The sequence below is a fragment of the Canis lupus genome, chromosome 38, assembly GCF_048164855.1.
Source record: "Canis lupus baileyi chromosome 38, mCanLup2.hap1, whole genome shotgun sequence".
Lineage (NCBI taxonomy): Eukaryota > Metazoa > Chordata > Mammalia > Carnivora > Canidae > Canis > Canis lupus.
Genome location: NC_132875.1, coordinates 2,016,167 through 2,042,546, shown reverse-complemented (window position 1 = coordinate 2,042,546; position 26,380 = coordinate 2,016,167). Strand labels below are relative to the sequence as shown.

General features: G+C 43.8%; 1 protein-coding gene across 4 annotated transcripts in view; it reads left to right on the top strand.

The window, feature by feature from the left end:
• The window catches only part of COPA (COPI coat complex subunit alpha), a 42,632-nt gene extending 17,998 nt beyond the window's left edge, over positions 1-24,634 (top strand). For 3 of the 4 annotated variants that reach the window (XM_072814556.1, XM_072814557.1, XM_072814560.1), the window contains exons 9-33: positions 314-449; positions 979-1,061; positions 3,930-4,080; positions 5,040-5,106; positions 6,219-6,294; positions 8,199-8,281; positions 8,932-9,071; positions 9,631-9,716; positions 9,805-9,970; positions 14,878-15,040; positions 15,143-15,289; positions 16,421-16,610; positions 16,728-16,823; positions 17,975-18,063; positions 18,252-18,375; positions 19,430-19,519; positions 19,703-19,812; positions 20,207-20,284; positions 20,451-20,519; positions 21,086-21,222; positions 21,441-21,627; positions 21,712-21,822; positions 22,139-22,300; positions 22,937-23,131; positions 23,405-24,634. In XM_072814556.1, the coding sequence (XP_072670657.1) occupies positions 314-449; positions 979-1,061; positions 3,930-4,080; positions 5,040-5,106; positions 6,219-6,294; positions 8,199-8,281; positions 8,932-9,071; positions 9,631-9,716; positions 9,805-9,970; positions 14,878-15,040; positions 15,143-15,289; positions 16,421-16,610; positions 16,728-16,823; positions 17,975-18,063; positions 18,252-18,375; positions 19,430-19,519; positions 19,703-19,812; positions 20,207-20,284; positions 20,451-20,519; positions 21,086-21,222; positions 21,441-21,627; positions 21,712-21,822; positions 22,139-22,300; positions 22,937-23,131; positions 23,405-23,464 (2,996 nt within the window). In that variant the 3' untranslated portion in view covers positions 23,465-24,634. The remainder of the gene's footprint in view (positions 1-313; positions 450-978; positions 1,062-3,929; positions 4,081-5,039; positions 5,107-6,218; positions 6,295-8,198; positions 8,282-8,931; positions 9,072-9,630; positions 9,717-9,804; positions 9,971-14,877; positions 15,041-15,142; positions 15,290-16,420; positions 16,611-16,727; positions 16,824-17,974; positions 18,064-18,251; positions 18,376-19,429; positions 19,520-19,702; positions 19,813-20,206; positions 20,285-20,450; positions 20,520-21,085; positions 21,223-21,440; positions 21,628-21,711; positions 21,823-22,138; positions 22,301-22,936; positions 23,132-23,404) is intronic. The other variant, XM_072814559.1, reaches the window with a different exon arrangement.
• The last annotated feature ends 1,746 nt before the right edge of the window (positions 24,635-26,380 follow it).

The following is a 26,380-nucleotide window of genomic DNA, read 5'->3' as shown; positions in this document are numbered from 1 at the left end:
ACAATGGTGACTAAAACACATGGAGCTTATATTTGTTCTATCATGACAGCTGGTGACAAATAAGACAGGGTAAGCAAGAGGATAAAGGATGATGGAGAAGAGGTGCTGTCACTGGTAGGAAGGTCCAAATGAAAGAACAAAGAAACATGTATAGATTCTGAGGCTTAAATGAAGAAAATTACTCTGTTCGAGAGAAGTTGCTGATGCAGCTTTTGGAGTAGCACCTAGCATTTGATGACAGATGCTGTGATTTTAAGTCCTGGATTTGTAATAGTAGAGAGTTGTGGTAATCTAATTCTTCTCCATCCTTCAGAGTCAAAGGCGTGGGAGGTTGACACCTGCCGTGGTCATTACAACAATGTATCTTGTGCTGTCTTCCACCCTCGCCAAGAGCTGATCCTCAGCAATTCTGAGGACAAGAGTATCCGAGTCTGGGATATGTCCAAGCGGTAAGGGGGTTTTGATGGGTGTGTGACCAAAGCCAGGGAAAGGCCCCTCCTTTCTCTCATTCTGTCCTAAAAGTTAGATTAGAGAGCTTCTGTGCATCTCTTCATCTTCAGCATATAGAGACACCAGGTCCGATGTAATGGAAGCTTTAAGGAGCCTAGCAACAGCCAGCATTTACAGATCTCCCCTCTAGTACAGTCTCCACGTGCATTCTTTTTCTCCAAATTTAAGGGTGTTCTTCTGTAGTTAGAGAAATAACTACAGAAGGAATGTATGGTAGTATTATATGGAATGAAGGTGGTATTACAAGAAATCATGATGAATAAGGGGAAATTGAAATCCCAAAATAGTAGGGTCTTTGTCTTCTTGGTAGAATTTATCAAGACTCCCCTTTACTTAGTATATGCAATTTGCTGTCCCTGATTTAATCTTTAATCAGTGTGCTGGCTTACAGTCAGTGCTCTCATATATGATGGGCTGAGGATTTCTCAGAAATGAACTCTTTCATTTGTGTACCTTTTGCTTTCCTAGGACTGGGGTTCAGACCTTCCGCAGGGACCACGATCGTTTCTGGGTCCTGGCTGCCCACCCTAATCTGAACCTTTTTGCGGCAGGTAAGGGCCATTTCTTCTCTTTTTCCTTGAGTTCAAAGTTTGTAAGATGTGAGAGTGATTCTGCATTAGTTTTCTCTGATTGATGCATAGCAGGATGGCGGGGAGGAGAAGGAGGGTTCTCAGAGCTGTGCAGTTGAAGCTTTTCTCCTTTGCTCTCCTTTACCTTCCTGGAGAACCATTCTTTCAGTGTTCATTGTCCACCTGGATCCATTTGCCAATAAAGCCCATTACGTTTGATCATTTAGAAGGCCAGTGGTGGACACTCAGGATTCTCTGACAGAGGAAGTGAGAAGCTAGAGGCAGAGCTTCTGTCATTCGTTTAGCTGATACAAACGGAGCCTCAGGCCCTAGTCTGGGTGTTGGTGTGAGAGCAGCCTCAAGCAGTATCCCTGACATTATGGAACTTTGATTTGTAGTGAAGGGAGAGAGACCATAAACTGTAAATATATAAAACAAATGTGGAAAATACTTTGAGAAAAGTAAGGCAAAAGGAAGGGGCATGAAGAGGGATGCATGTAGGGCACTGCTGCTTCCTACTGGGTGTTGAACGAAGTGAGGGGTCACCCACTCACTGACAGTGCTGTGAGCAGTGCTGGACCCGTGTGAGTGGCATCGGAGGCCAGGAGGGTACAGCCAGTGGAGGCTGAGTCATGGGACGGAAGAGCAGGCTCGGTTGTGGCTCCACCTTACGGGCCAGGCTCAGATTCAAGATTTTATTAATGGGTGGAGAGCCATTGGAAGGTACTGGATAGGGAAGTAAATGAGCTGGTTTGTGTGTGGAGAGCTGACTAGGATGACAAAGGTCAGAGGTTGATGATGCTAGTAGGAAAAAAGCAAAATATTTTTAAAAAACAACTGGACAGGCTTTTTTTTTTTTTTTTTTTTTTTTTCATGAGAGAGAGAAAGGGAGAGGCAGAGACATAGGCAGAGGGAGAATTGAGCCCCATGCAGGGAGCCCGATGCGAGACTCAATTCCAGACCCCAGGATCACACCCTGAGCCAAAGGCAGATGCCCAACCGCCAAGCCACCCAGGCGTCCCTGGACAGGCTTTTTAAACTAGCATCCCTGTTCAGCAAAAACTTTTATGTTCTTGCTATATGCTAGGGACGGGGGAAGGATGGAAATTACCATAATTTCCATTACGGTAGAATGGAGCTCTACCGGTAGAGCTGGTGGACTTAAACAATCACAGTGCAGGGTGTTCAGTGCTATACTAGAGGGTTTTTTTTTGTTGTTGTTTTTTGTATTTTTAATTGAAGCATAATGGACAAGTATACTCTATCTTATTAGTTTTAGGTGAACATCATAGTGATTTGATATAGTCGACAAATTGATATATGGAATAGGGGACAAAATAGTCTCCTTGATTAAATCTAGTTACCATCGGTCGCCACACAGTTCTTAGAGTATCATTGACTGTATTCTTTATGCTATTCATTACATCCCCATGACTAACTTATTTTGTAACTGAATATTTATACCTCATAATCTCCTTTATCTATTTGGATCACTCTCCACCTCCTCCAGCCTCTGGTAGCTTGTTTGTTCTCTGTATCTGTGCTGTTTCAGTTTTGGGTTTTTTTGTTTTTGTTCATTTGGGTTTTTTTTAGATTCCATATATTAGTGATCTTTTACAGTATCTGTCATTCTGTGTCTGAGTATTTCACTTAGCATAATTCCTCTAAGTCCATATTGTTGTAAATGCAAGATCTCATTCTTTTTTATGGCTGAGTAATGTGCCATTTTGTGTGTGTATGTGTGTAAAACATTTTCTTTATCCATTTATCAGTGGAAACTTACCATTGCTTCTATATCTCTTGGCTACTATAAATAATGTGAATGTGGGAGTACATATATCTCTTCAAACTGGTGTTTAATTTTCTTCAGATGGATACCCACTAGTGGAATTGCTGGATCATATGGTGGTTCTATTTTTAATTTTTTGAGGAATCTCCATACTGTTTTCCTTGGGGGCTGCAACAATTTACATCCCCACCAGCCGGGCACAAGGAGAGTTTTCTTTTCTCCACATCCTCACCAATACTTGTTATTTCTTGTCATTTTGTTAACTAGCCGTTCTTAACTGGTGTGAGCTGATACTCATTGTGGTTTTTGATTTGCATTTCCCTGATGATAAATGATGTGGAGCATCTCTCCATGTGTCTGTTGGCCGTTTCTGTGTCTTTGGAGAAATGTCTGTTCGAGTCCTCTGTCTGGTTTTTATTTTTTTTTTTATTTTTTATTATTTTATGATAGTCACAGAGAGAGAGAAAGAGGCAGAGACACAGGCAGAGGGAGAAGCAGGCTCCATGCACTGGGAGCCCGATGTGGGATTCGATCCCGGGTCTCCAGGATTGCGCCCTGGGCGAAAGGCAGGCGCCAAACAGCTGCGCCACCCAGGGATCCCTCTGTCTGGTTTTTAATTGTTTGTTTGTGTGTGGTTTTCTTTTTTTATATTGAGTTGCATTCTTTATGTATTTTGGATATTAACCTCTTATCAGATACGTGATTTGCAGATATTTTCTTCCATTCAGCAGGTTGTCCTTTCATCTTGATGATTTGCTTCAGTGTGCTGAAGCCTTTTAGTTTGATGCAACTCCATGTGTTTATCTTAGGTACAATGGAACTTTGTACAGAGTGTTAGGAGAACACAGAGGAGGGTGTGTCTAACTGTGACAGTATGATAAAGCATTAGGAAAGGATTCACAGATTTTTTGAATAAGAAATCTAATAACTGTGAGAATTTAGGCAAAAATGCATTTAGGCATCTTTGTTTTTAGTACACATACAGCCCTCGTCCTTGTGTATCTCCTGTTTCCAGCTTTCTTGCCTACAGCTAATTCTTTCCTCTTCTCACTGTGCTCCAGGCCATGATGGTGGCATGATCGTGTTTAAACTAGAACGGGAACGGCCAGCCTATGCTGTTCATGGCAATATGCTACATTATGTCAAAGACCGATTCTTACGTCAGTTGGATTTCAACAGCTCCAAAGATGTAGCTGTGATGCAGTTGCGGAGGTAAATCAGACCTGTTCCCTCCCTCCACACCCTCATCTGTCACCACGATGTGATAGCTACGAACTGGACTCTGTCTTTCAACAACATTTTGCATTTTGGATCTCCTCTCCTCTCACAGATTGAATCCCTATTGGGGAGACTGCTCAGTTTAAACCCCAAGAGCACGGTAGGCACAGAGGCCATGAGGAGAATGAGAGTTTCCCTAATGAGAATGCTAGTGACCCTGTGCAGAGGAGATCATACTTCCACTGTCTGCCAGGTCTCTTGCAAACCAGAGAAAGTTTCCTGGTAGAGAGCAGCCAAACTTGGTGACAGGCATTTTTGCCTCTATTTGGCATTTCTGTAACTCTTCTTTGCTTTCCAGCAAAATGCACACATCTCTAAACTAGAATATATGTCTCTGGAAGCTCTTAACTCTGAAGATACGATAACCTCTGGGATGTCTGGCAAAAAGAACTGTCCTCTTGGAAAGCCAGCTGCATCAGCATGCTGAAACATTCATGGTGGCAAACTCTGGCATGAGGGTTTGATAACCAGCCTCCAGCATTACTACAATAAAAAGATGGGTTTATGTGAACACTCCAAGGGACAGGAGAAATTAGCCAGAGAAAGAGCACATCATGTTACTCTGTGGTGTCCTCTGCAATTATGTGTAGGAATTTGTACCCAAGAGGAACCAGTCCCACTCAGTAGAATGAGTGCTAACCCTACCTTCTGTTGAATAATTGGGCTTGTAGTAGGGTTTGCCTTTTTTAAACTGTTTGTCAAAGCTGAGTTAGGGATGTCCTCAAGCGTTAAAGGAAGGAAGAGAGTAGATGCAATATTTATTTTTATTCCTGATTATAAAAGTGATGAGTATATGTATAAAGACTGGATAAGTAGGAATTTTGGGAGTAATTCCATTCTTCCGTCCTTATTCCTCTTCCTTATTTTCTCTTTTTTTCCATGTATAACTCCAGTGGTTCCAAGTTTCCAGTGTTCAATATGTCATACAATCCAGCAGAAAATGCAGTCCTATTGTGTACGGTATGTAACCCATGGTGTCCTCTTATGATTGTCCTATTTCCCGTAACTTTCTTTCTCATGCTTTTAGGGAACCTCTAGTGGCTGTTTAGAAACTATGTAGTGGTCATTTTAAAAGAGCTAACATAGTGAACAGGCTCAAACCAGGTCCACTCCAGTGATACCAGCATGTTAGGGTTTATGAACTTTCATAAGTCTGACAATTTCTAAACTTAACAGAGCATCAAGATGAGTGACCCAGGGATCCCTGGGTGGCGCCTGCCTTTGGCCCAGGGCGCGATCCTGGAGACCCGGGATCGAATCCCACATCGGGCTCCCGGTGCATGGAGCCTGCTTCTCCCTCTGCCTATATCTCTGCCTCTCTCTCTCTATCATAAATAAATAAAAATTTAAAAAAATTTTTTTAAAAAGTGAAAATCCTCTTTGGATTTCTTAAAAAAAAAAAAAAAAAAGATGAGTGACCCAAATCACTACAAGTATATATATTCTATGCAAAGATGATGCTTATCTTGATTCCTTCATGTGGGTAAAAATTGTAGGGCTGACTTGGAAGAGGGTTGCTTTCCTTGGAGTTGCCTTTAGGGCCAGCAGGTAGCCCCCACATTTCTTCATATAATTTGGGAGAAAAAGGAAATGACATTTTACTTTTAGTGCCCCTGTTTGCCAAGTTAAAAAGAATGAAAACTTGTCTTTCCCCATATGACTTCTAGTCTAACCCTGTTCTTGTTCAGTATCTAAGAACATTTTTTTCCTCACAGTTGTCTTTATTATCTTTTCTTTGATTTTTTTTTTCCTTTGAACAGATTTTTAAGTTGATGAGTATACACAGGTAGAGCAACCAGAATACTGGGGATTTGGTTCATTAAGTTTTGGAGGCAAGAGCAATCCTTGCTTCCTTTCAAATAACATCTGCGTTTTTGGAGGATACAAAAAATAAGGTGCTGTGAATTCTGAGCCTGAGAATTTTTAGCAGTAGAAACATTTGCTTGCCCTCTGGGTGAAGGAAAAGGAAGGGATAGCTTCAGACTGTTGTACAATGGCACAGTTTTCTCTGTCGGAATAAACTGCTATCTTTGTTCCCCTCGCTAATGATTTGACTTCTTTCTCCTTTACAGAGAGCCAGCAATTTAGAGAACAGTACCTATGACCTGTACACCATCCCCAAGGATGCAGACTCACAGAATCCTGATGGTAGGTGCTTCCTGTGTCTGCAGGCTTTGCGCACAGCTCCCGTCTCCCGCGCCGTCACGCCTCTTCAGGTTTTTCACTTTCCATCCCCAGCCTGCGGCCACATCACTCATGTCTGTTGGCAGGTGCCGCTGACAGTTGCATCAGAGGCGACCATGGTGTGAAATATTCATGTTCCTCCTCCATTTTATTACTCCAGCTAGATATATATTTTTTATAATTTGGTTATTAGAAACTCTCCATTTTCTCTTTCAGCACAGCATGTTATCTTAGTTTATTGTCAGCTGATATGACTTTCACCCTGGTAGTTTCATTTATTTAAGAATGTGGTTCCAATCTTGCAGTGTCTCATCCTGGGACTAGGGATTTATGCTCTCCCATCCACATCCAGATCCGATTGGCATCCTTTTGCATGTCAGAGAGATGAGGCTATTCGCAGCCCCATGCCCCACCAGGGATCCCAGGATCCAGCTGAGACCCCTGTCTACCTCTTCCATCACCACCACCCCTGGTTGAGTCCTTCCTGTTAGAATTCGCTGACAGCCTTCTCAGAATGGACAGGTCTTGCCTAAGCTCCTTTCAGTCCACTTCCTCCCGTTGCTTTACAGAGGGTTTGTTCCTTGGGTCCCCACCTTACTAGCACACTTCCATGATATTTTAGACTCCTGTCAGCAGAACGTGAGAAGTCATTGTGCTAGTTCTGTCCCTGTTGTTAGTGCTACTGTGTCCTTAGTGTTGCTAATATGATGTACTCTTTAAAAAAAAAAAAAAAAGTGTGGTTCTGGTGAGAGGAGGGGAAATCTGTCAGTCTTTGGTATCCATAAATCAGTTTCTCTATAAATTAAACAGTTAAGTCATTTCTGACCAAATTTTATGATTAAGTCCCTCCCTATCCACCCCCTTGCTCTTTTTCCCCATCTGTTACAATTAATAGAGTTTAAAATATCTTAGTTCTGTTTTCCTACCACTTCTATTTTCTTCCTCTTTCAAGGGAGAGAATAGTAAAGGAGTAAAGGTGCAGCCCGGTGACAGGGAGCAGAGAGGAAGAGAAAGAGCAAAAGCTTGACTCAGCGTGGGTCCCTAGGCCCTGCAGAATGGGGGTGTTGGTTGTGATAAGAATTGCCTGTCACCCACAGGTGCTAGAGAGGTGTACAGAGCAAGGCTGGCCAGCATGTTTTGTTTACTTTTCTGCTGATGCTATAGATCAAAGAGTATTTCGTGCAGCCTTCTGTGTGTGACTGTTGAAGTTTCCCCAAGAGTAGAGAGCCCATTCAGAATTCTCATCAGCCAGTGAAATGTTGGGGAACTGAGGAGCATTTTATAACTTTCTTCAGGGTAATAAGAGTGATTGACATTTATAGAGCAACAGCTTGGTGCTAAATACTGCCCACACAGAGCTCATCTGCCTGTCAAGATTTAGTTGGGGGAGTGCTGTGCCCCACCCTGCTCTACCCGGAGGTCTGCATTTGCATGTTAAAAGCAGTAGAGCAGCTGCGTCCTGGGGAGGGGGCTCTGTCTCTACTCCAGCTTGTTGAGATAGGAGGTCCTAGACACTGACAGGCTGCTTGCAGCGCTCCGCGGCTTGGCCAGCAAGGCCCTGCTCGTTAGCTTGATGGAGTGTGCTGTCTCCCAAGATGGGCGGTCCTTCTGCCAGTACATGGTGTTGGCTGAAATGCAGCCACTTGGCCTAGAGAAAAGAGGCTTGGCAGGGGTGGAGGTTGGAGTTTGGAGGGGACTGGTGGGGAAAGTCACTGACAATAGCCTCAGGTTACAGCTGAATTAGTTAGGAAGCAGCTGAACTGGCGAAGCCAACATGGCAGCCAGCAAGACTGGCAGCTCCGTGGCACCTGACTCTGTCACCTGCCAGTGGTTCACCACATGCTCCCACCCTTTGGTTTTGTTCTCAGCTCCTGAAGGGAAACGATCTTCAGGCCTGACAGCCGTTTGGGTTGCTAGAAATCGGTTTGCTGTCCTAGATCGGATGCATTCGGTGAGTTAAGCCTAAAAGGGGAAACTGATACAGGCAGTGTGGTAGCAGTGGTCTATGTATTGCATGAAGAAAGAGCATGTTTTTTCTCTGCTCACCACCTGGGGAGCTGTGATCATCGTGCAGATACCCTAGTCCCCTTAGGAAATAAACCTTAAAATTGATTTGACTGGGTTGATGATCACTGTGGGTCTGAGCTTGAGAACCAAGCTAATATCACTCTTGATAATACAGAAGACAAAAGCCATCAAATGTGAAATAGGTGGATTGGACAAGGAGTAAATCCTCTTCCTTATCCTAGTTATTCCCACTGGTATTAAAATGTAAGCCGTCCTCAACAAGACAGCCAAAACTCTATCAAGAAAATATGTAACAAAAATTTAAGCCCCAAAAGTGCTGTTCTCTGTTTGAAGGAGGAATTCAGACTTTAGTTGGTTTTCTCAGGATGTTTCAGTTGGGGGAAGAAACAGAAGCTCTCAAGGCCCCTGAAGAGGGTCTTGGTTGGGGTGGTCTGCCCGGCGTGGTGACTTACCTGGATAGGAAACGACCCAGACTTGGTTTCTTGAAGCTAAGGAACAGTTGCTGAGGCACATTGTCAACTGCAGCTTACGAATGTGCATTTCTGATAACACCACCTGTGATCATTATTTCAGCTTCTGATCAAGAATCTGAAGAATGAGATCACCAAAAAGGTACAGGTGCCCAACTGTGATGAGATCTTTTACGCTGGCACAGGCAATCTCCTACTTCGAGACGCAGAATCCATCACGCTGTTTGATGTACAACAGAAGCGGTAACGTGTTAGGTGCCCCTAAAGCAGATAGGCATATGTGGGGTGAGAGTGGACATCTGTAGTGGGAGGTTTTCCTCCCAGTGACTCTACCTTAGGCTTGGCCACTTGTGTGCTCTAACTCCAAGACTCTTTTTCACCACTTTCTCCTCTGGGTCACTTTCCATCCTGTCTGTACACACTAGCATTACAATGAGGGGCTTATTTATCTGTTTTTGGAGCACTTACCTGAACAAAGAATGTTTTGGAGACAGAACTATAGGCACATAGGGATGAATAGCACAATTCTTATCCTTAAAGGAGCTTACAGTCCACTGGTGAGCCCAGACATACACAAATCCCTAGTAGTATGTGGGAATGAGGGGCAGGGAGTTGAGGGATGGCAAAGTGTACAGTGTGAGCCAAAATGTTTCAGTCACTCAGCTACAATACAGAGAGCGTTCATTTGGCATTATTTTAAGAAACTGGGGCTTATGTTAATTTGGAGATAAAAGGATGTAGGTCTCAACCTGGGACGAGAGAATTGAGTCTACTCACATTCATTCACCTTTCTCTGCCCCAGAACTCTGGCCTCTGTGAAGATTTCCAAGGTGAAATATGTTATCTGGTCTGCAGACATGTCCCATGTAGCACTACTGGCCAAACATGGTAAGTCTTCATTGTATCCACCCTGATTTAGAGATCAGCCCTTCCCTCCCCATCCCTGCCAGTCTGCTTCACTCACCCTGTCCAGCAGAGCACTCATGCCCTTTGCCTCTTACAGCCATTGTGATCTGTAACCGCAAACTGGAGGCTCTGTGTAACATTCATGAGAACATTCGCGTCAAGAGTGGGGCCTGGGATGAGAGTGGGGTATTTATCTATACCACAAGCAACCACATCAAATATGCCGTCACCACCGGGTAAGTGAATTATCTGATACACAGAGAGGGAGAAGGTAGCTCTTGAAATCACTGTCCTGTCTCGAGGGACGTAACTGAATCCTCCTTGAACTTGCTTCGTGGGAAATCGTTCTCGGGCACATATGTACTGGGCACTGCTGACCAGTCTTTTTCAACTCTTAAAAAAATTGTGACATATGACTCAAAGAGAAATGCATGGAGTACATATGTAGAAAATAGCAGATTGTCAGAGGGGCTATAGCACACAATATAGTCCACAATAGCAGATTGTGGACGTCCATGTACCTGCCACTCAAGTCAGGAGCTAGGGCAGTGCCAGCGGCCAGAAGCCCTTGGCCACGTGGTTGTTACTGATCACAACCATGTCCACTTCCCACCTAAAGATCACATTATTCTGATTTTTAAGGAAATTTTGACCTAGCTATTCTTTGTAATTTTACCACCCAATATGTGTCTTAAAATAGTATCTTAATTTTGCCTTGTTTTGAATGTCATGTAAATCATACTGAGTGTATTGTTCCATATTTTGCTTATTTTGTTTACTATTTTGTTTGTAAGATGCATCCATGTTATAGCTCTAATTTATTTATTTTCATTGTTGTGTCATATTCTCTTATATGAACATACCACAGTTTATCAGTTGTACTCTACAGGGTTATTTGAGTGATTTCTAGAATTTGGCTGCTATGATGAACAGTGTTCTTTTAAGCATTTCTTTATATGTTCTGGTGCGTATGCACATAACGTTTCTCTAGAGTGTCCACCCAGAGTTGAATTGCCGGATCATAGAGTATGTGTATCTTTATGTTTACTAGATAACGTGAAACTGCACTCCAAAGTGGCTATACCAGTTTGCATGTCTACTAGCATACTATAAAAAGGTCCTTGCTTGTCTTCCTGGCCAACTTATTTGTGTCTTTGCCACCTATTTGTGTCTGTCTGATGGGTGTGTAATGGCATCTCATTGTCATTTTACTTTGCTATTCTCTGATTCCTGAGATTGAGCAACTTTTCAGCTGACCATCCATCAGGATTTTCTCTTTGTGAATTCTGTTCAGGCCTTTTATCTTTTTTTTTTTTTTTTTTTTTAATGAATTATCCTGGGCAGCCCCGGTGGCTCAGCGGTTTAGCGCCGCCTATGGCGGGGGACGTGATCCTGGAGACCCGGGATCGAGTCCCATATCGGGCTCCCTGCATGGAGCCTGTTTCTCCCTCTGCCTGTGTCTCTGCCTCTCTCTCTGTGTTTCTATGAATAAATAAATAAAATCTTAAGAAAAAAAAGAAATGGGTGATCAAGCAGTATCAGAAACATCATGACCAAGTTAGATGTGTATCAGGAGGGGCAGCCCCGGTGGCGCAGCGGTTTAGCGCCGCCTGAAGCCGGGGGTGTGATCCTGGAGATCCGGGATCGAGTCCGACATCAGGCTTCCTGCATGGAGCCTGCTTCTCCCTCTGCCTCTCTCTCGCTCTCTCTGAATAAATAAATAAATAAATCTTTTTTAAAAAAAGAAAAAAGATATGTATCAGGAATACAATGTTGGTCTAACATTTTTTAAAAAATCAATTTAATTCACTAATCAATAAAAGAAAAATCCTATGATTACGTCAGCATATGCAGAAAAAGTATCTAATAAAACTCAATATTCACCTGAAATATAGCAAGAAAATTCCTTAATAAATAAAAGCTATCTCTAAAGATATCTACAACAAGCTTACATAATGCCAATACACTCAAAGCTCGCTCTTGTTCTTAAAGATTTTGTTTACGGGCAGAGGGTGGGGTGGGCACATAAGCAGGAGGAGTAGATTGAGGAATCTCAAGCAGATTCCAAGCCAAGTACGGTGCCCAACGTTGTGCTCAATCTCACAACCCCGAAATCACAACCCAAGCTAAAATCATTAGTCAGACACTTAACCAACTGAACCACCCAGGCATCTCAAAGCTCACTCTTTAAAATTGGGAACAAGAAAAGAAAATTTGCCATCACCACATTTATTCAAAACTATGCTGGAGATTCTGGTCAGTACAAGAAAAACACATGAAAGTATAAGTACTAGAAAAGAAGAAACAAATTGTTATCACCCACAGATGCTATGATTATCTGTGAAAAAAAGACAAAAGTCTAGCAAGGTCTCTGAAATAAAATCAACCTAAAAATTTACTTGTGTTTCTAAATATCATAAAAAATTAGAAAATTAAATTCTTAAATGGATACTATCCACTTACAAATCTCATTGAAATTACCAAGGGCCTAAGAATAATCTAAAGAAATGCAAGATCTCTATGGAGAAAATTGTAAAAACTTTATTGAAAAAGCTTTTGGAAGACCTAAATAAATGAAGAGTTACTACACCACATTCACAGATCAGGAAATTTAATACTGCAAAGATTCAGCTAGGCCCAAAATGATAAACAGATCCAATACAATCCCAACTGAAATCACAATAGTGTGTTTTGTTTGTTTTATTCTGCATGGAATTTCACAGGCTGATTCTAACATACTTTTTTTTTTTAAAGATTTTATTTATTTATTCGAGAGAGAGAGAGAGAGAGAGGCAGAGACACAGGCAGAGGGAGAAGCAGGCTCCATGCAGGGAGCCCGATGCGGGACTCGATCCCTGGTCTCCAGGATCACGTCCTGGGCTGAAGGTGGCGCTAAACCGCTGAGCCACCCGGGCTGCCCCAACATACTTTTTTAAGGAAAAAAAAATGTGACAATTTGCCTTTTCAAGGCAAAATTAGAAAATAGCCTAATAACTTCAAAAACTGAAAGTGGGAAAGATGTGAAGAGTTGCTTTAGTAGATGCGAAGACTCCTAATGCTTTAAATACTTAAGACAGAAGACATACAGCACAAGAAACCGGTCCTTGCATTTTTGTAAAGATGATTCATATGTGACAAAGATGGCATTGCAGGGCTAGAGAATAAAGGCTCTCTTTTCAGTAAATGACATTGGACAGCTGAATGTCCATAAGTAAAATGTGAAACTGAGCTCCCTGTACCTCACATGCCACACAAAAATCAACTTCAAGGAGATCACAGTTCTAGATATAAAAACAGAATTATAAAGTTTCTACAAGAGAACATAAAATAATGCCTTTATAACCTTGGAGTCGATAATGATTTCTTACATGAAATACAAAACCTAATATCCATAAAAGATAAGATTCATAAATTCAACAATATTAAAATAAGAACACCTGTTCATTAAAGGGTATCATAAACAGAATCAAGAGACAAGCTACAGAATGGAAAGAGACATTAAGATTTGCAATGTGTAGCCCTAACAGAGGACACATACTCAAATATATGAAAAGCTCCTAAAATTACCGAGGATAATTCATTTATTTTTTTTAAGATTTTTTATTTATTTATTCATGAGAATACACAGAGAGTACAACTCTCAGTGAGTTTGTAATAAATTTCAATTTAATTCTTCCTGAGATGGGGCGGCCTGGGTGGCTCAGCGGTTTAGCGCTGCCTTTGGCCCAGGGTGTGATCCTGGGGACCTGGGATTGAGTCCCACGTCAGGCTCCCTGCATGGAGCCTGTTTCTCCCTCTGCCTGTGTCTCTGCCTCTCTCTCTCTCTCTCTCCCTCTCTCTCTCTCTCTCATGAATAAATTAAATCTTTAAAAAAATTTTTTTTCCGGAAATGTTAGGTAGAATTTGCCTGTGAAGTCATCCAGGCCTGGGGCTTTCTTTTATAGGAAGATTTTTTTTTATGATTCAGTTTATCTTGTGTAATAGTTACAGGACTGTATGGGGTTTTCTAATTCTTTTTAGTCAGTTTTGGTAAATTTTACTTTTCTTGGAATTTGATCATTTAAAAAAGTGTATGCCTATCCTCATCCTACAAGAGCCAGAGGAATACCCCATTTTCCATTCCTATTTTTGCTGTTCTTTTTTCTTAATTAGCCTAATGAGAGGTTTATCAATTTTATTTAGCTTTTGCCTTTATTGAACTTCTGTGTTGTATTTTTGTTTTCCATTTCTTAAAATTATGATTGGCTTCATTTTTTTTTAAGTATATTCTTTGATTTAACTTAAAAGAACAAAGTTTTTGAGCCAAGTGCTTATTAATTTTCACTACATTTTAATTTTTTGTCTTATATTGATTCTCTAATGTATGTACGTAGAGCTCATTAGTCTTCAGTGTTTCTTTTAGTACAGTGTGTGCACTTAGCATCCTAGATTATCAGTCGTGTATTGTGTTAGCTGTGCCCATAAGTTTGATAAACTTTTTTTTTTTTTTAAGATTTTATTTATTTATTCATGAGAGACAGAAAGGCAGAGACACAAGGCAGAGGGAGAAGCAGGCTCCCTGCGGGGAGCCTGATGTGGGACTCAATCCCGGACCCCCTGGGACCGTGCCCCGAGCCGAAGGCAGATGCTCTATCACTGAGCCACCCAGGCGTCCCAGTTTGATAAACTCTTAATTTTTGTTCAATTTAAAATATTTTTGCTTTTTGTTTATTTCTTCATGTGTCAGAAGTTTGCATCTCCTGCTCTTCTACTTTCACTTGTAGCTGCAAGGAAGGATTTAACTGGCCCGGTGACTATATATTAGAAGTTAAGATTTAACTTTAGGGAGAGAAAAAAAAAAAAAGATTTAGCTTTAGGCCTGATTCCTGTAGCCGTGTCTGTTGGCTTCCAGAATAATAGCTTATGAAGGGAGATCATATAATGTGCCCCATCTCTTCCTACTTCATACAAAAGAATAAGTAAATGTGGCATTTAGTTCTGTTCTTTTTTGACTTGCTTCCCATCTATACCATTGTGCAAATAGCACTTGGCAAAAGAGCAGTGACAAGCTGAAAAGTTGTGTCCTTGGCTTGTTCCAGGTCCTTACAGGTTGTGTTTTCCCCATCACTTGCTGAAACTTGTGCCCTCTAATTCCTGTTTGCAGGGACTATGGAATCATCCGAACCCTGGATTTACCAATCTATGTTACGCGGGTGAAGGGCAACAATGTGTATTGCCTGGACCGGGAATGTCGTCCTCGAGTGCTCACCATTGATCCCACTGAGTTCAAGTTCAAGCTGGCCCTGATCAACAGAAAATATGATGAGGTATAAACGAGAGTGCACACTGGGGGGTGTGAGAGAGGGCTGGCACTCCTTTTTTCCTCTGCATGATCTCTTTTTCTGCCCGACCCCACCCCAAATGTCTAGGTACTGCACATGGTGAGGAATGCCAAACTAGTAGGCCAGTCTATCATTGCTTACCTGCAGAAGAAGGGCTACCCGGAAGTGGCACTGCATTTCGTCAAGGATGAGAAAACTCGCTTTAGTCTGGCACTCGAATGTGGAAATATTGAGGTGAGGGAGACGTGGTCATGAGCCCCATGTCATTGCAGAGAAGGTTGAGAGGGTTATGGTCACATTGTGAGGACATTATTCTAGGCCGCTTCTTCAGCAAGTATGATGCAATTTGAGATTTTTTTAGTTGTTAGGTAGAGCTGTCTTCCTGTTGCTGTTTGCCCATCTCTGCTACTTCCTGTCTCTGCTTCTGCCATAGCATTGCTACTGTCATCATTATCAGTCATTCTGAATTCATTAACTTCTAGAATTGGAGGAACAGAGCATGGAATCTGAAAAGTCTCATTATTTCCTTCACCTTTTACTTCCTGATTGGCTGCTTAGATGTAGTAGTACTTATGATATATTGGGACCTGGAGGGGTACTTGGGTGGCTCAGTCAGCATCTGACTCGATCTCAGCTTAGTGAGTTCAAGTCCTGTGTTGGGCTCCAGGCTGGATGCGGAGCCTGCCTAACGATAAAATAAAATCTTAAAAAATTGTTGAGGGGCGCCTAGGTGGCTCAGTTGGTTAGGTGTCTGCCTTCGGCTCAGGTCATAAGTTCCAAGGTCCTGGATCAAGCCCCACCTTGAGTTCTTGCTCTGTGGGGAGCCTGCTTCTCCCTCACCCTCTGCCTGTTGCACGCAGCTTGCACTCTTTCTGTCAAAGAAATAAATAAAATCTTTAAAAAAAAAAAAAGTGGGGACCTAGAGTGTACAGGCATTATTTTTAAATGGGAGGAGGGCTTAGGTGAGTTAATTTTCTAGTTCTATTTTCTGTAAAAGTAAACATCTTTTTTTTTTTTTTTTTTTTTTTTTAAGGCTCCCATGAAGGGAGCCTGATGCGGGACTCGATCCCAGGACTCCAGGATCACGGCCTGGGCCTAAGGCAGGCGCTAAACCACTGAGCCACCCAGGGATCCCCTAAAAGTAAATTGCTGAGGAGAAGGATAGTGTGATGTGATTCTTTCCATGGAGCCAGAGGGACTCTGTGTGGTGGTAGGAATTTTCAGTAGAATTAAACTGAAAACTGGGAGTGATTACAGCTATAGAGAGCCTGTGGGAAATTTATGTAGAGGCAGATACTTTGTAGTCCCTGGTTTTGAGTCACAGTATCTGCCAACCTGTTAACTCTGACCCTCGGGATTCTTTAGATTGCTCTGGAAGCAGCCAAAGCACTGGATGACAAGAACTGCTGGGAAAAGCTAGGAGAAGTGGCCTTGCTACAGGGGAACCACCAGATTGTAGAAATGTGTTATCAGCGCACCAAGAACTTTGACAAACTTTCTTTCTTGTACCTCATCACTGGCAACCTAGAGAAACTTCGCAAGATGATGAAGATTGGTGAGTCCCCAGCAACTAAGGATGGGAAGAGTGGTCCTTGGGGGAGGGAGGAAGGCAAATAGAGGAACATGAAAACTTAAAAGAGCTAACATGGTATCTCTTCCTGTCTTGATGCAGCTGAGATCCGAAAGGACATGAGTGGCCATTATCAGAACGCCCTCTACCTGGGGGACGTGTCTGAGCGGGTGCGGATCCTGAAGAACTGTGGGCAGAGTAAGTCAGCACGCGGGACTCATCAGCTCTTTTGGGGCTTAGTATTTTCTCTTCGTGGTGAGTTACCAGGTGTAGGGATGAGGTATTTCCCTTTGTTGTGCATTTTTCCAGGAGAGGAAGCATGCTCCCATCCTGCTCGGAGAACATTTCTTCAGAGCCAGGTGGGGCTACAGCCAGAGTATTCAGTCTGACCAAGCACTCCTAGGAAAACAGTTAATAGTCATGTAGAGCTAGGAGGTTTTAAAAGGTCCTGAAGCAGAGACATTAGTAAATAGTTGGATGCCATTAAAATTTTATCGTTTTGCTTCAGGTCTGGAGGTTTTACTCATTTACTTATTTATTTGTTTGTATATTGAAGGGATATTTTCAGAGAACTCAGAGTGTACCAAGCACAATACTAGCGTTTAAGATATGCTAGGAAAAAAGAAAGGTGAAAGATGTGATTTGCACAAAGGTGCTAAGCTGTGAAGGGGTCAGACTTGGCGTATGTTGTAAATGTGGAAACAACATGATTTATTGAAGGGTTAGGTATGTGACGAGAGAAGTCAGGAATGATTCCAAGATTCTTGTCAGCGCTGATGAGTGAGCTTAAGGACAAGCGACTGTATTAGTTCCTTACTGCTGTGTAGCAAATTACCCCAAAGCTGAGTAGTTTAAAACAACAAATGCTGATTATCTCTGTGGCATGGCTTAGCTGGTTGCCTCTGGCTCAGTGTTTCTCAGGAGTCTGTGGTCAGGGTGTTGGCCAGGCTGCAGATATCTCAAGGCTGAAGTGGGGGAGGATCCCCCTCCCACACTCTCCACATGGCTGCAGGCTGGCCTCAGGTCCTTGTGGGCCGTTGGCTGGGAAGTGTCAATTCTCTGCCACGTAGGCGTCTCCTTAGGGCAGTTTACAGCATGGCAGTTGGTTTCTCTCCGAGCCGGCGATGGCATCCGGGTGGAGGCCACGGGCTTTGTATCCTAGCCTTGGAAGTGACAGCCCATCACTTCTGCTGTGTCTTGTTCAGTAGAAGTGCATCACCAAGTCTGTTCCACCCTTAAGGTGTGTGTGTGGTGGGGGGTGGATGGATTTTGCACAGGCTTAAATACCGGGAGGCAGGGATTGCTGGGGGACATCTTGGAGGCTGTCTGCCACAAGTCTCTCTTTGCAGAGTCACTGGCCTATCTCACAGCTGCCACTCACGGCTTAGATGAAGAAGCTGAGAGCCTGAAGGAGACATTTGACCCAGAGAAAGAGACGGTGAGTCTTTATTTACATGAGTGTCTGGTTATAGGAGTAACTCTGAGATCTCAGGACAGTTTAAATCTAGAGACGTTAGTCTCCCACCTGGTTACCAGGAGAGGCAGAGAAATGAGATCAAGGGAGGCTCTGTAACGTTCCCTACATGATTCCTGAGAGCTGTTTGCTTTTAATCTTCTGCCTTTTAGATCCCAGACATTGATCCTAATGCCAAGCTGCTCCAGCCACCTGCACCTATCATGCCATTGGATACCAATTGGCCCTTACTGACTGTATCTAAAGGCTTCTTTGAAGGCTCCATTGCCAGCAAGGGTAAGTGCCCCCTTCCGTAGTGTTTTTGTAGTCATTTGTTTTGTGAAGAGCTGCCTACAGAGTGCCGTCAGCTCCTCTGTCCTTTCTTCTGTGTGAGCGTTGTGGAGCACTGAGCCTCCAATCTGAGCTGTGGTACCTGCTTTTAAAAATGAAGTAGGAGCATTATGAGATCATTAAAATTTGGAAAAGAGAGAAAAGAATGTTGTGTCTTAGTCCAGGCCTCCAACACCACTCTGAACATTTAGGTGCATCTTCAGGCTTTTCCATGTACATGTGGTCACTCAGTCCCAATCAGTATTTCGTCATTCATGATGTGCAGTCTTAAGGCATCAGGGCAATGACCTCAGGCTCTGGCATGTGGGTGTATGCAGACATGTGCTACCACCTGCCACCACTCCCATCCTTACCTGCTCCTGTTTTCTTGGATATGTCTACTGGCTTGTTTTTCTTGGCTGACAGCCTCGATAGACTCCTGGGCGTCTTGTGCCCAGTCCTGCTTGTTCCTCCATCTCTCACCAACCCTGTGTCCCCATGCCCCGTATGCACTTGTGGTGGTGGTAGCTTAGCAGAGATCTCAGCAGGAAACTTAGTCTAAGAGTTGCTAAGGAAAAAGTGGGTTAAGAGGGGCGCCTCAGTTAAGCGCCTGCCTTTGGCTCAGGTCATGATCCTGGGGTCCTGGGATTGAGCCGTGCATTGGTCTCCCTGCTCAGTTGGGGAGCCTACTTCTCCCTCTCTCTCTGCCCCACCCCCTTGCTCGTATACATGCTCACTCTCTCTTTCAAGTAAATAAATAAAATCTTAAAAAAAAAATGGTTTTAGAGGCAGGGTTTGGGAGCAGGAAGGCCAGTTGTTTCCATCTTTTTTCTATTCCCTCTCACTTTGAAACCTACTGCAAGTTAGCATAGCATATATACTACAAAAATAAAAAATAAGAACGTTAAGTGGACAGAGCCTTGGCACCTGCGTTGGTAAGGATGCAGCTTGCCTGTAGAAGAAGCCAGATTTCAGACTTGCTTGGCTATAACCAGCTCCTTTTTGTTCCTTCCCTCCATAGGCAAGGGAGGAGCACTGGCGGCTGACATTGACATAGACACTGTTGGCACCGAGGGTTGGGGAGAGGATGCAGAGCTGCAGCTGGATGAAGGTAAGAGTGTGCTTCTTGGACTCTCCTAGCAGGATGGTGGCCTGGACAGGGGCTGGGTCATGGGGTGAACCCTGGTCCCAGGGTTCCAGACCATGGGACCCACAAAGATCCCAGCATTGTGATTTCTTTGGGCTAAGATTGTATCACTTTGCAAATCCACTTTGAGCCTGGATTTTCTTACAGACGGGTTTGTGGAAGCTACAGAAGGTCTGGGGGACGATGCTCTTGGCAAGGGACAGGAAGAAGGAGGCGGCTGGGATGTCGAAGAGGACCTGGAGCTCCCTCCTGAGCTGGTGCGTGGGGTTCTCACCCTTAGAAGGGTCCCTCTGCTTCTCCCTGTGCAAGCCGGTATCCTTACTGCCCCTCTCCCCCTTCCTGAGGCTCCTGAAAGGGAGGGGGGTCTAGACCCTCCTGATCTGATGCTTGTCTCTCAATTTGAAAGAAAGCAGGAGGTAATTAGGTTGTGCCAACAGCAGTTAATGAAAAGGCAGCAGGCTTTGTTGTCTGAATTGGAACTTTTGGGGTATCATTTTGCTGGTGAAGCTGCTCCTATTTTGAGGGTCTTCTCCCACAACCACCCCCTTCCTCCGCAGTTGAGGCTGGGAACAAGGCAGAGGGCTATGTTTAGATTTATCAGGACAAAGTGCTTGAATGGCTTATAAGATGACTGACCTGTTTTTTGCCTAGGATATACCCCCTGGGGCAGCTGGGGGTGCTGAGGATGGGTTCTTTGTACCCCCCACCAAGGGAACCAGCCCAGCTCAGGTAAGCAGGGAGGCACGGCCTCGTGGGCATGACTGTTTATGAGCTGGCCCTGCCGGGTTAGTGTGTCAAGAGCATCTGTACTCCTCTGCTCTAGAGACAGAGTTGGATAGTTTAGGAGGAGAAAGGGCAAAGTTTCACTTGGCTTGGGTTTTCCGTTTCTTGTTAGATCTGGTGCAATAACTCTCAGCTTCCAGTTGATCACATCCTGGCAGGCTCCTTTGAAACAGCCATGCGGGTAAGTCTTGCAATAACGTTGGCTTTTGTTGAGTGTTCCTCATTCAGGGTCCCCAGGAAGACGGTTGACTCATCTTCACCAAGTGGAAATTAATATATATCCACAAGGGCAGAGGTGTGTCTTTATCATGGGAACCCTGGTGTTGCCTAAGGAAACTTGCCTCATAAGGCCTTCCCCTTCCATGCTTTCCATTTGGCTTAGTAATCTCTTCAGGTGGGTCTTCGCAACCACCTCCCCCTCATGTGTAGTCTGCTTTCTGGCTCACATCAGCGAAATCAGCACCCCTGAAGGAACAGGTGTGGGTTTTGAACACTAAGCTGTATGTTATGATGGCAGTTAACAGTAGCTACAAATGCAGTAGCCTCGAATGCTTCCTCAGTGTTGGCTGTGTGTCAGGCACTACCCTAACTACTTTATAGGTATTATTAAATAAGGCAGGTCCTATAATTAAGTGTAATTTACTGGTGAGGAAACGAGTACAGAGAAGTTAGGTACCTTGCCTAAAGTCAGCTAGTTTTTCAGTGGTGGGATTGCAATTTTTGTGTTTCTTTCCTCTTGTATTCCAGCTTCTTCACGACCAGGTGGGGGTGACCCAGTTCGGCCCCTACAAGCAACTGTTCCTGCAGACATATGCCCGCGGCCGTACCACCTATCAGGCCCTGCCCTGCCTGCCCTCCATGTATGGCTATCCTCATCGCAATTGGTAAGGCCCTTGCTGCTAGCTGCTGTCTCCAGCTCGGGGAGGTATTTCAGACAGCAGCCTGGGGAACAGTTAAGCCCCAGAGCTGAGGTCCCCTAGTAGGAAGAGAACTAGGGCTGGAAGCCCCGTGAGGTTTGGTTTACACATCTGCATCCTGCTCCCCTTTGAGCCGAGTGGGTTTCCCATTGTCCTTTCTTCTTCCTACTTCTCCAAACTCCCAGGAAGGATGCAGGCCTGAAGAATGGTGTGCCGGCTGTGGGCCTGAAGCTTAACGACCTCATTCAGCGGCTGCAGCTCTGCTACCAGCTCACCACGGTCGGCAAGTTTGAGGAGGCTGTGGAAAAGTTCCGTTCCATTCTTCTCAGCGTGCCTCTTCTTGTTGTGGACAACAAACAGGAAATTGCAGAGGTAGGAGGGGCACCGCTTGTCCCAGTCTGGGCACCCTCATATCCTGGCCTCTGCACCGTGACCTTGCTTCGCCCCTCTCTGTAGGCCCAGCAGCTCATCACCATCTGCCGTGAGTACATCGTGGGTTTGTGCATGGAGATAGAAAGGAAGAAGCTGCCCAAGGAGACTCTGGAACAGCAGAAGCGCATCTGTGAGGTACGATCTCTGGGCCTCTGCACCGTACAGAGGCGTCTTCCCCTTCCCCTTCAGTAGATTTGAATTCTTGAATTCTAAACCCAGATTTCAGTGTGGGGAGAACGAGAGATTTGGGCTCACTTCTGTGAGGAGAGGATGTATCTTCTGCGCTTCTTCATTCCCTCAGTCCTCCATACCCAAGGGGCAGAAGCTCCTCTGCTGTATAGTCCTAGTTTTGTTTGCTGTGTATCCTGTTTAATGCACCGGCAGCAGCCTGTAAATGACCTACTTCTGCTGTAGCGTCAGCCTGGCATGTGTCCCTCCTTCTGTCCACCAGATGGCGGCCTATTTCACCCACTCAAACCTGCAGCCTGTGCACATGATCCTGGTGCTGCGTACGGCCCTCAACCTCTTCTTCAAGCTCAAGAACTTTAAGACAGCTGCCACCTTTGCTCGGCGCCTATTGGAACTGGGGCCCAAGCCAGAGGTGGCTCAACAGGTATATGGGAAATCATTCCATAAGCATAAAGGAACCAGATTTGCTCTTATGTGGAGGGGCCAAGGCCATTGCCTCTGAAACAAAGCACTGAATAGCAACATTCCACAAAAGGAACCAACACAATGCCATCTTCTCTTTCCTTAGTGGCACGGGTGCCTCCTTCTGTTCCTGGAAAGTGAACTTCTAACTCATTCAGACACGGTGCAGGTGTAAGAGGGACCTACTACCAGTAGAGTCCACTCTTCCTGTCCCTAAGCTCTGCCACCCAGTACCACCACTGCTACCCACCCCCCGACACGTGCCAGCACTTGTGTTCACTAAAAGCATTCCTCTTGGGTAATGGAAGCCAATCTTAACCCTTAGAGTCCTGACCCTGATATTTCTCAGACTTGGGTGGAGGAATATGGGTCTAGATCTGTGGAACCGCTTTGTTATCGAGAAGGGGAAATCCTGACGTGGCAGGAATGGTGATTGTGACCCCTCACATATGTCCTGTACGAAAGACATATTCTGTATTCACTTGGTGCAGTTGGATCTTGAATCAAAGAAACTACTAAAGCATGGCGCTGAGATCATTTGAGTTGCAGTGTGCAACTTGCAGTCGTCTTAAATAAAATCTTTTTTCCCTTCCTTCAGACCCGCAAAATTCTGTCTGCCTGTGAGAAGAACCCCACGGATGCCTACCAGCTCAATTATGACATGCACAACCCTTTTGACATCTGTGCTGCATCCTACCGGCCCATCTACCGTGGAAAGCCAGTAGAGAAATGTCCGCTCAGCGGGGCCTGCTATTCCCCTGAGTTCAAGGGTCAAATCTGCAAGGTCACTACAGTAAGTACCATCCTCCAAAAGTGCATCCGCGCCATTGAGAGAAGAGGAAAGAGAAAGAGGCATGTTGGTCCTTTTTTTCTCCTGGATTTGCCTCGAGCTCCTTGGGGCAGCAGTATTGAAGAAAGCTTGAGCTACTCCCACTGCTGTTTACTGATGAGTCACAGACATTAACAGCGTACTTTCCTGTGCTCCCTGAGGACCGGAGGGAGTAAGCTTTCTGGGTTTCTCGCCCTCACAGATCCCTAACTTTTCCCTCCGTCTCCTTTTCCGCAGGTGACAGAGATTGGCAGAGACGTCATTGGTTTAAGGATCAGCCCTTTGCAGTTCCGTTGAGGCCCCTTTGGTGTGTGCAGGTCAATCACCATATTTTCCTCCGGAGAAGCAGCATCTCTGTCCTTCTAGCGCCTTCTTCCTCAATTACCCTTCAAATTATTGACATTTAGATCACCTGCTCTAAGTCCTAGTATCCCTTTCTCGTCTTCTATGACTAATCAAAATGTCTACACTATTTGTCATTGTCTCAAGGTGACTACAGTTATGATCACAGTTGGTCTTGCCTTCCCGGCTTAGATCTTTCAAGGAATAAATGAAGACTCAGTGATGCGCATTTGCTTACTAAATTCCTTCAGCATTTATTCTTTCCCTCCCCATCACCTTTGTATCTTCTTTTTTTTTTTTTTTTTTTTTGTATCTTCTTTTGAAAAGAAGCAGGGTGTCATAAATAAATAATATCCCATCTTTTGCTCAGCCACAGCAAACTCTTGCCATCCCCCGTTTATCTTGGACCTTCCAGGCAGGTACCCTCTGTGTGCCCAGAAACTTTAAAATGTGAGAAGAAACTTGTTTTCCAAAAATGCATATCACCTTTTATTGATTTGTTCTCTATACCCATTGTTCTTGTGTTTTGTTTCTCATCCTTAATAAATTTCTTATGAGAATTTTGTGACCCCATTTGTTTCTCAGACACCCTCATGTTCCTATTCCATGTAGCTGCCTCCCCAAAGCAGATAGCTTTTTTTAATTAAAAAAGTAATAAATGCCCATTTTTAAAGCATATATTATTCACATATTAAACTGAGAGTGTAGAAAACAAGTAGCTCCCCTGTTCCATTACTGAGGGCAGCCTTCCCCCTTTTGCTAGTTACAGCCAGTACCTACTGAGCTGTTCTAGATGTTTTACAGGTTATTCATATGTGTATATTAATTAGTAATACAATACGTTGTATTATCTTACAGTGGTTACATTGGCAATACAGTAGTTTGCTTGTGGCTTTAAGACTACAGTTGGGGGATCCCTGGGTGGCTCAGCGGTTTGGCACCTGCCTTTGGCCCAGGGCACGATCCTGGAGACCCGGGATCGAATCCCATGTCGGGCTCCCGGTGCACGGAGCCTGCTTCTCCCTCCTCCTGGGTCTCTGCCTCTTTCTCTCTCTCTCTGTGTCTATCATAAATATAAATAAATAAATAAATAAATAAAATAAGACTACAGTTGGATAGAGTTGATATATTGTGCCTGTGATTACAGTTTGTACCTTTTTTCATTTTAAACTCATGTTTTCAATAAAATACATTCATCTAATTCAAAACTCAGTAAAGGTAATAAGTATTGTGACATCCTTCTCCCACTCTTTCCCTCAGCTACCCAGTTCCTGTCGCCTTCCCCCAGGAGCTGCTCTTTGGGCGTCCTTGTACGTACCAGCAGTTTATCTATACACAAGCAGATAGAAATACGTTCTTCACTGCTCCCCTGCTCTACATAATGCAGCACGATACTAAATCATTTTGCACCTTGTTAGTTTTATCATGTACCATATTTAAGATATTTGTATCGTATATTAGCTTCCCTTGCTTTTCTTCTCTGCCTAGTGTACCCTTGTATGATTTACTGTGGTTTATGTAAATTGCCTGCTTTGTTGATGGGTATTTGGATTGTTTTCCATCTTTGGCTATTATAAACAGTGCTGCAATGAGTAACTTTAACATACATTGTACAGTTTAGGGAAGTGTGTCTGTAGGACAATCTCCTCGAAATGGAATCCTGCGTCAAAGAACACAGGGCTTGGTGTTTTTTAGCTTTAAAAGTTGCTTGCTTAAACTTAGTATCCCCAAAGTTTGCCTCCTCAAGAACTTGCATACTGCTTTGATGACATTCTCAAGCTGTCAACATTCTTTCTGTAAACAGAGGCAAGTTGGTGATAAATTTTGGCAAAAAAAACCCCACAAAACACTTTTTATAAGTTTAAAAGTTATATTACAAAACTTCATTTAAAGATTTTATTTATTCATGAGAGACACAGAGAGAGAGAGAGAGGCAGAGACGCAGGCAGAGGGAGAGGCAGGCTCCATGCAGGGAGCCCGATGTGGGACTTGATCCCGGGTCTCCAGGATCACTCCCTGGGCCAGAGGCAGGTGTTAAATCACTGAGCCACCCAGGGATCCCCTCAAAACTAACTCTGATACAAACAAACTTTATTCTGAACTGAGGGATATAACAAAAGGAGGACAATCTATGCTTCCTGAAGCTCAAGTTGTTGGGGAAACAAAATGGATAAATGTAAAATAACTGTGAATATCAGGCAAGAATTTGCAGTTGGGCAATAAACAATGAGGAGCCGTTAAGTCCTTAAGTGAGAGGATGGTATAAAGAAAATGCTGTAGGGGTGTCTGGGTGGGTCAGTTGGTTAAGGGTCCAACTCTTGATCTCAGCTCAGGTCTTGATCTCAGGGTTGTGAGTTCAAGCCCTGTGTTGGGCTGCATGCTGGGCATGGAGTCTTACTTTTAAAAAAAAATGCTGTAAAATACTATTTTGCAACAGTATTCAGTATACATTAGAAAGGCAGGTGATGAATAAATGTGGAGATGAGGTTTTAGGAGTATCCCTAGTGAGAGAAAAGCAGAGCAAGTTTAAGAAATGAGGCAAAGGAAGAATCGTGCTTGTTTTCAACTTCATGTTCTCATTTATTTCTGGTACTTTGCTTATTAACATGCTAATGTTACCACATTAATGTGAAACCAATAGAAATACCTGTAACATGATTGATGTAACTATAGTCACATTCGAAAGATACATGTAAGTGGTTTGGAGTTGAAGGAAGGAAGCCTGGGATAGATTCTGCAGGTGTTGGGGAGAAAGGGGTTAATCAGAGGGATCCCTTATGGAAATTTAGAATTGAAAAGAACTTTAACGTTACGTAGTTGCCATCTGAGGTCTTGAGTGGTGAAGGGTTTTGAACAAAAGCAGTTGGTTAC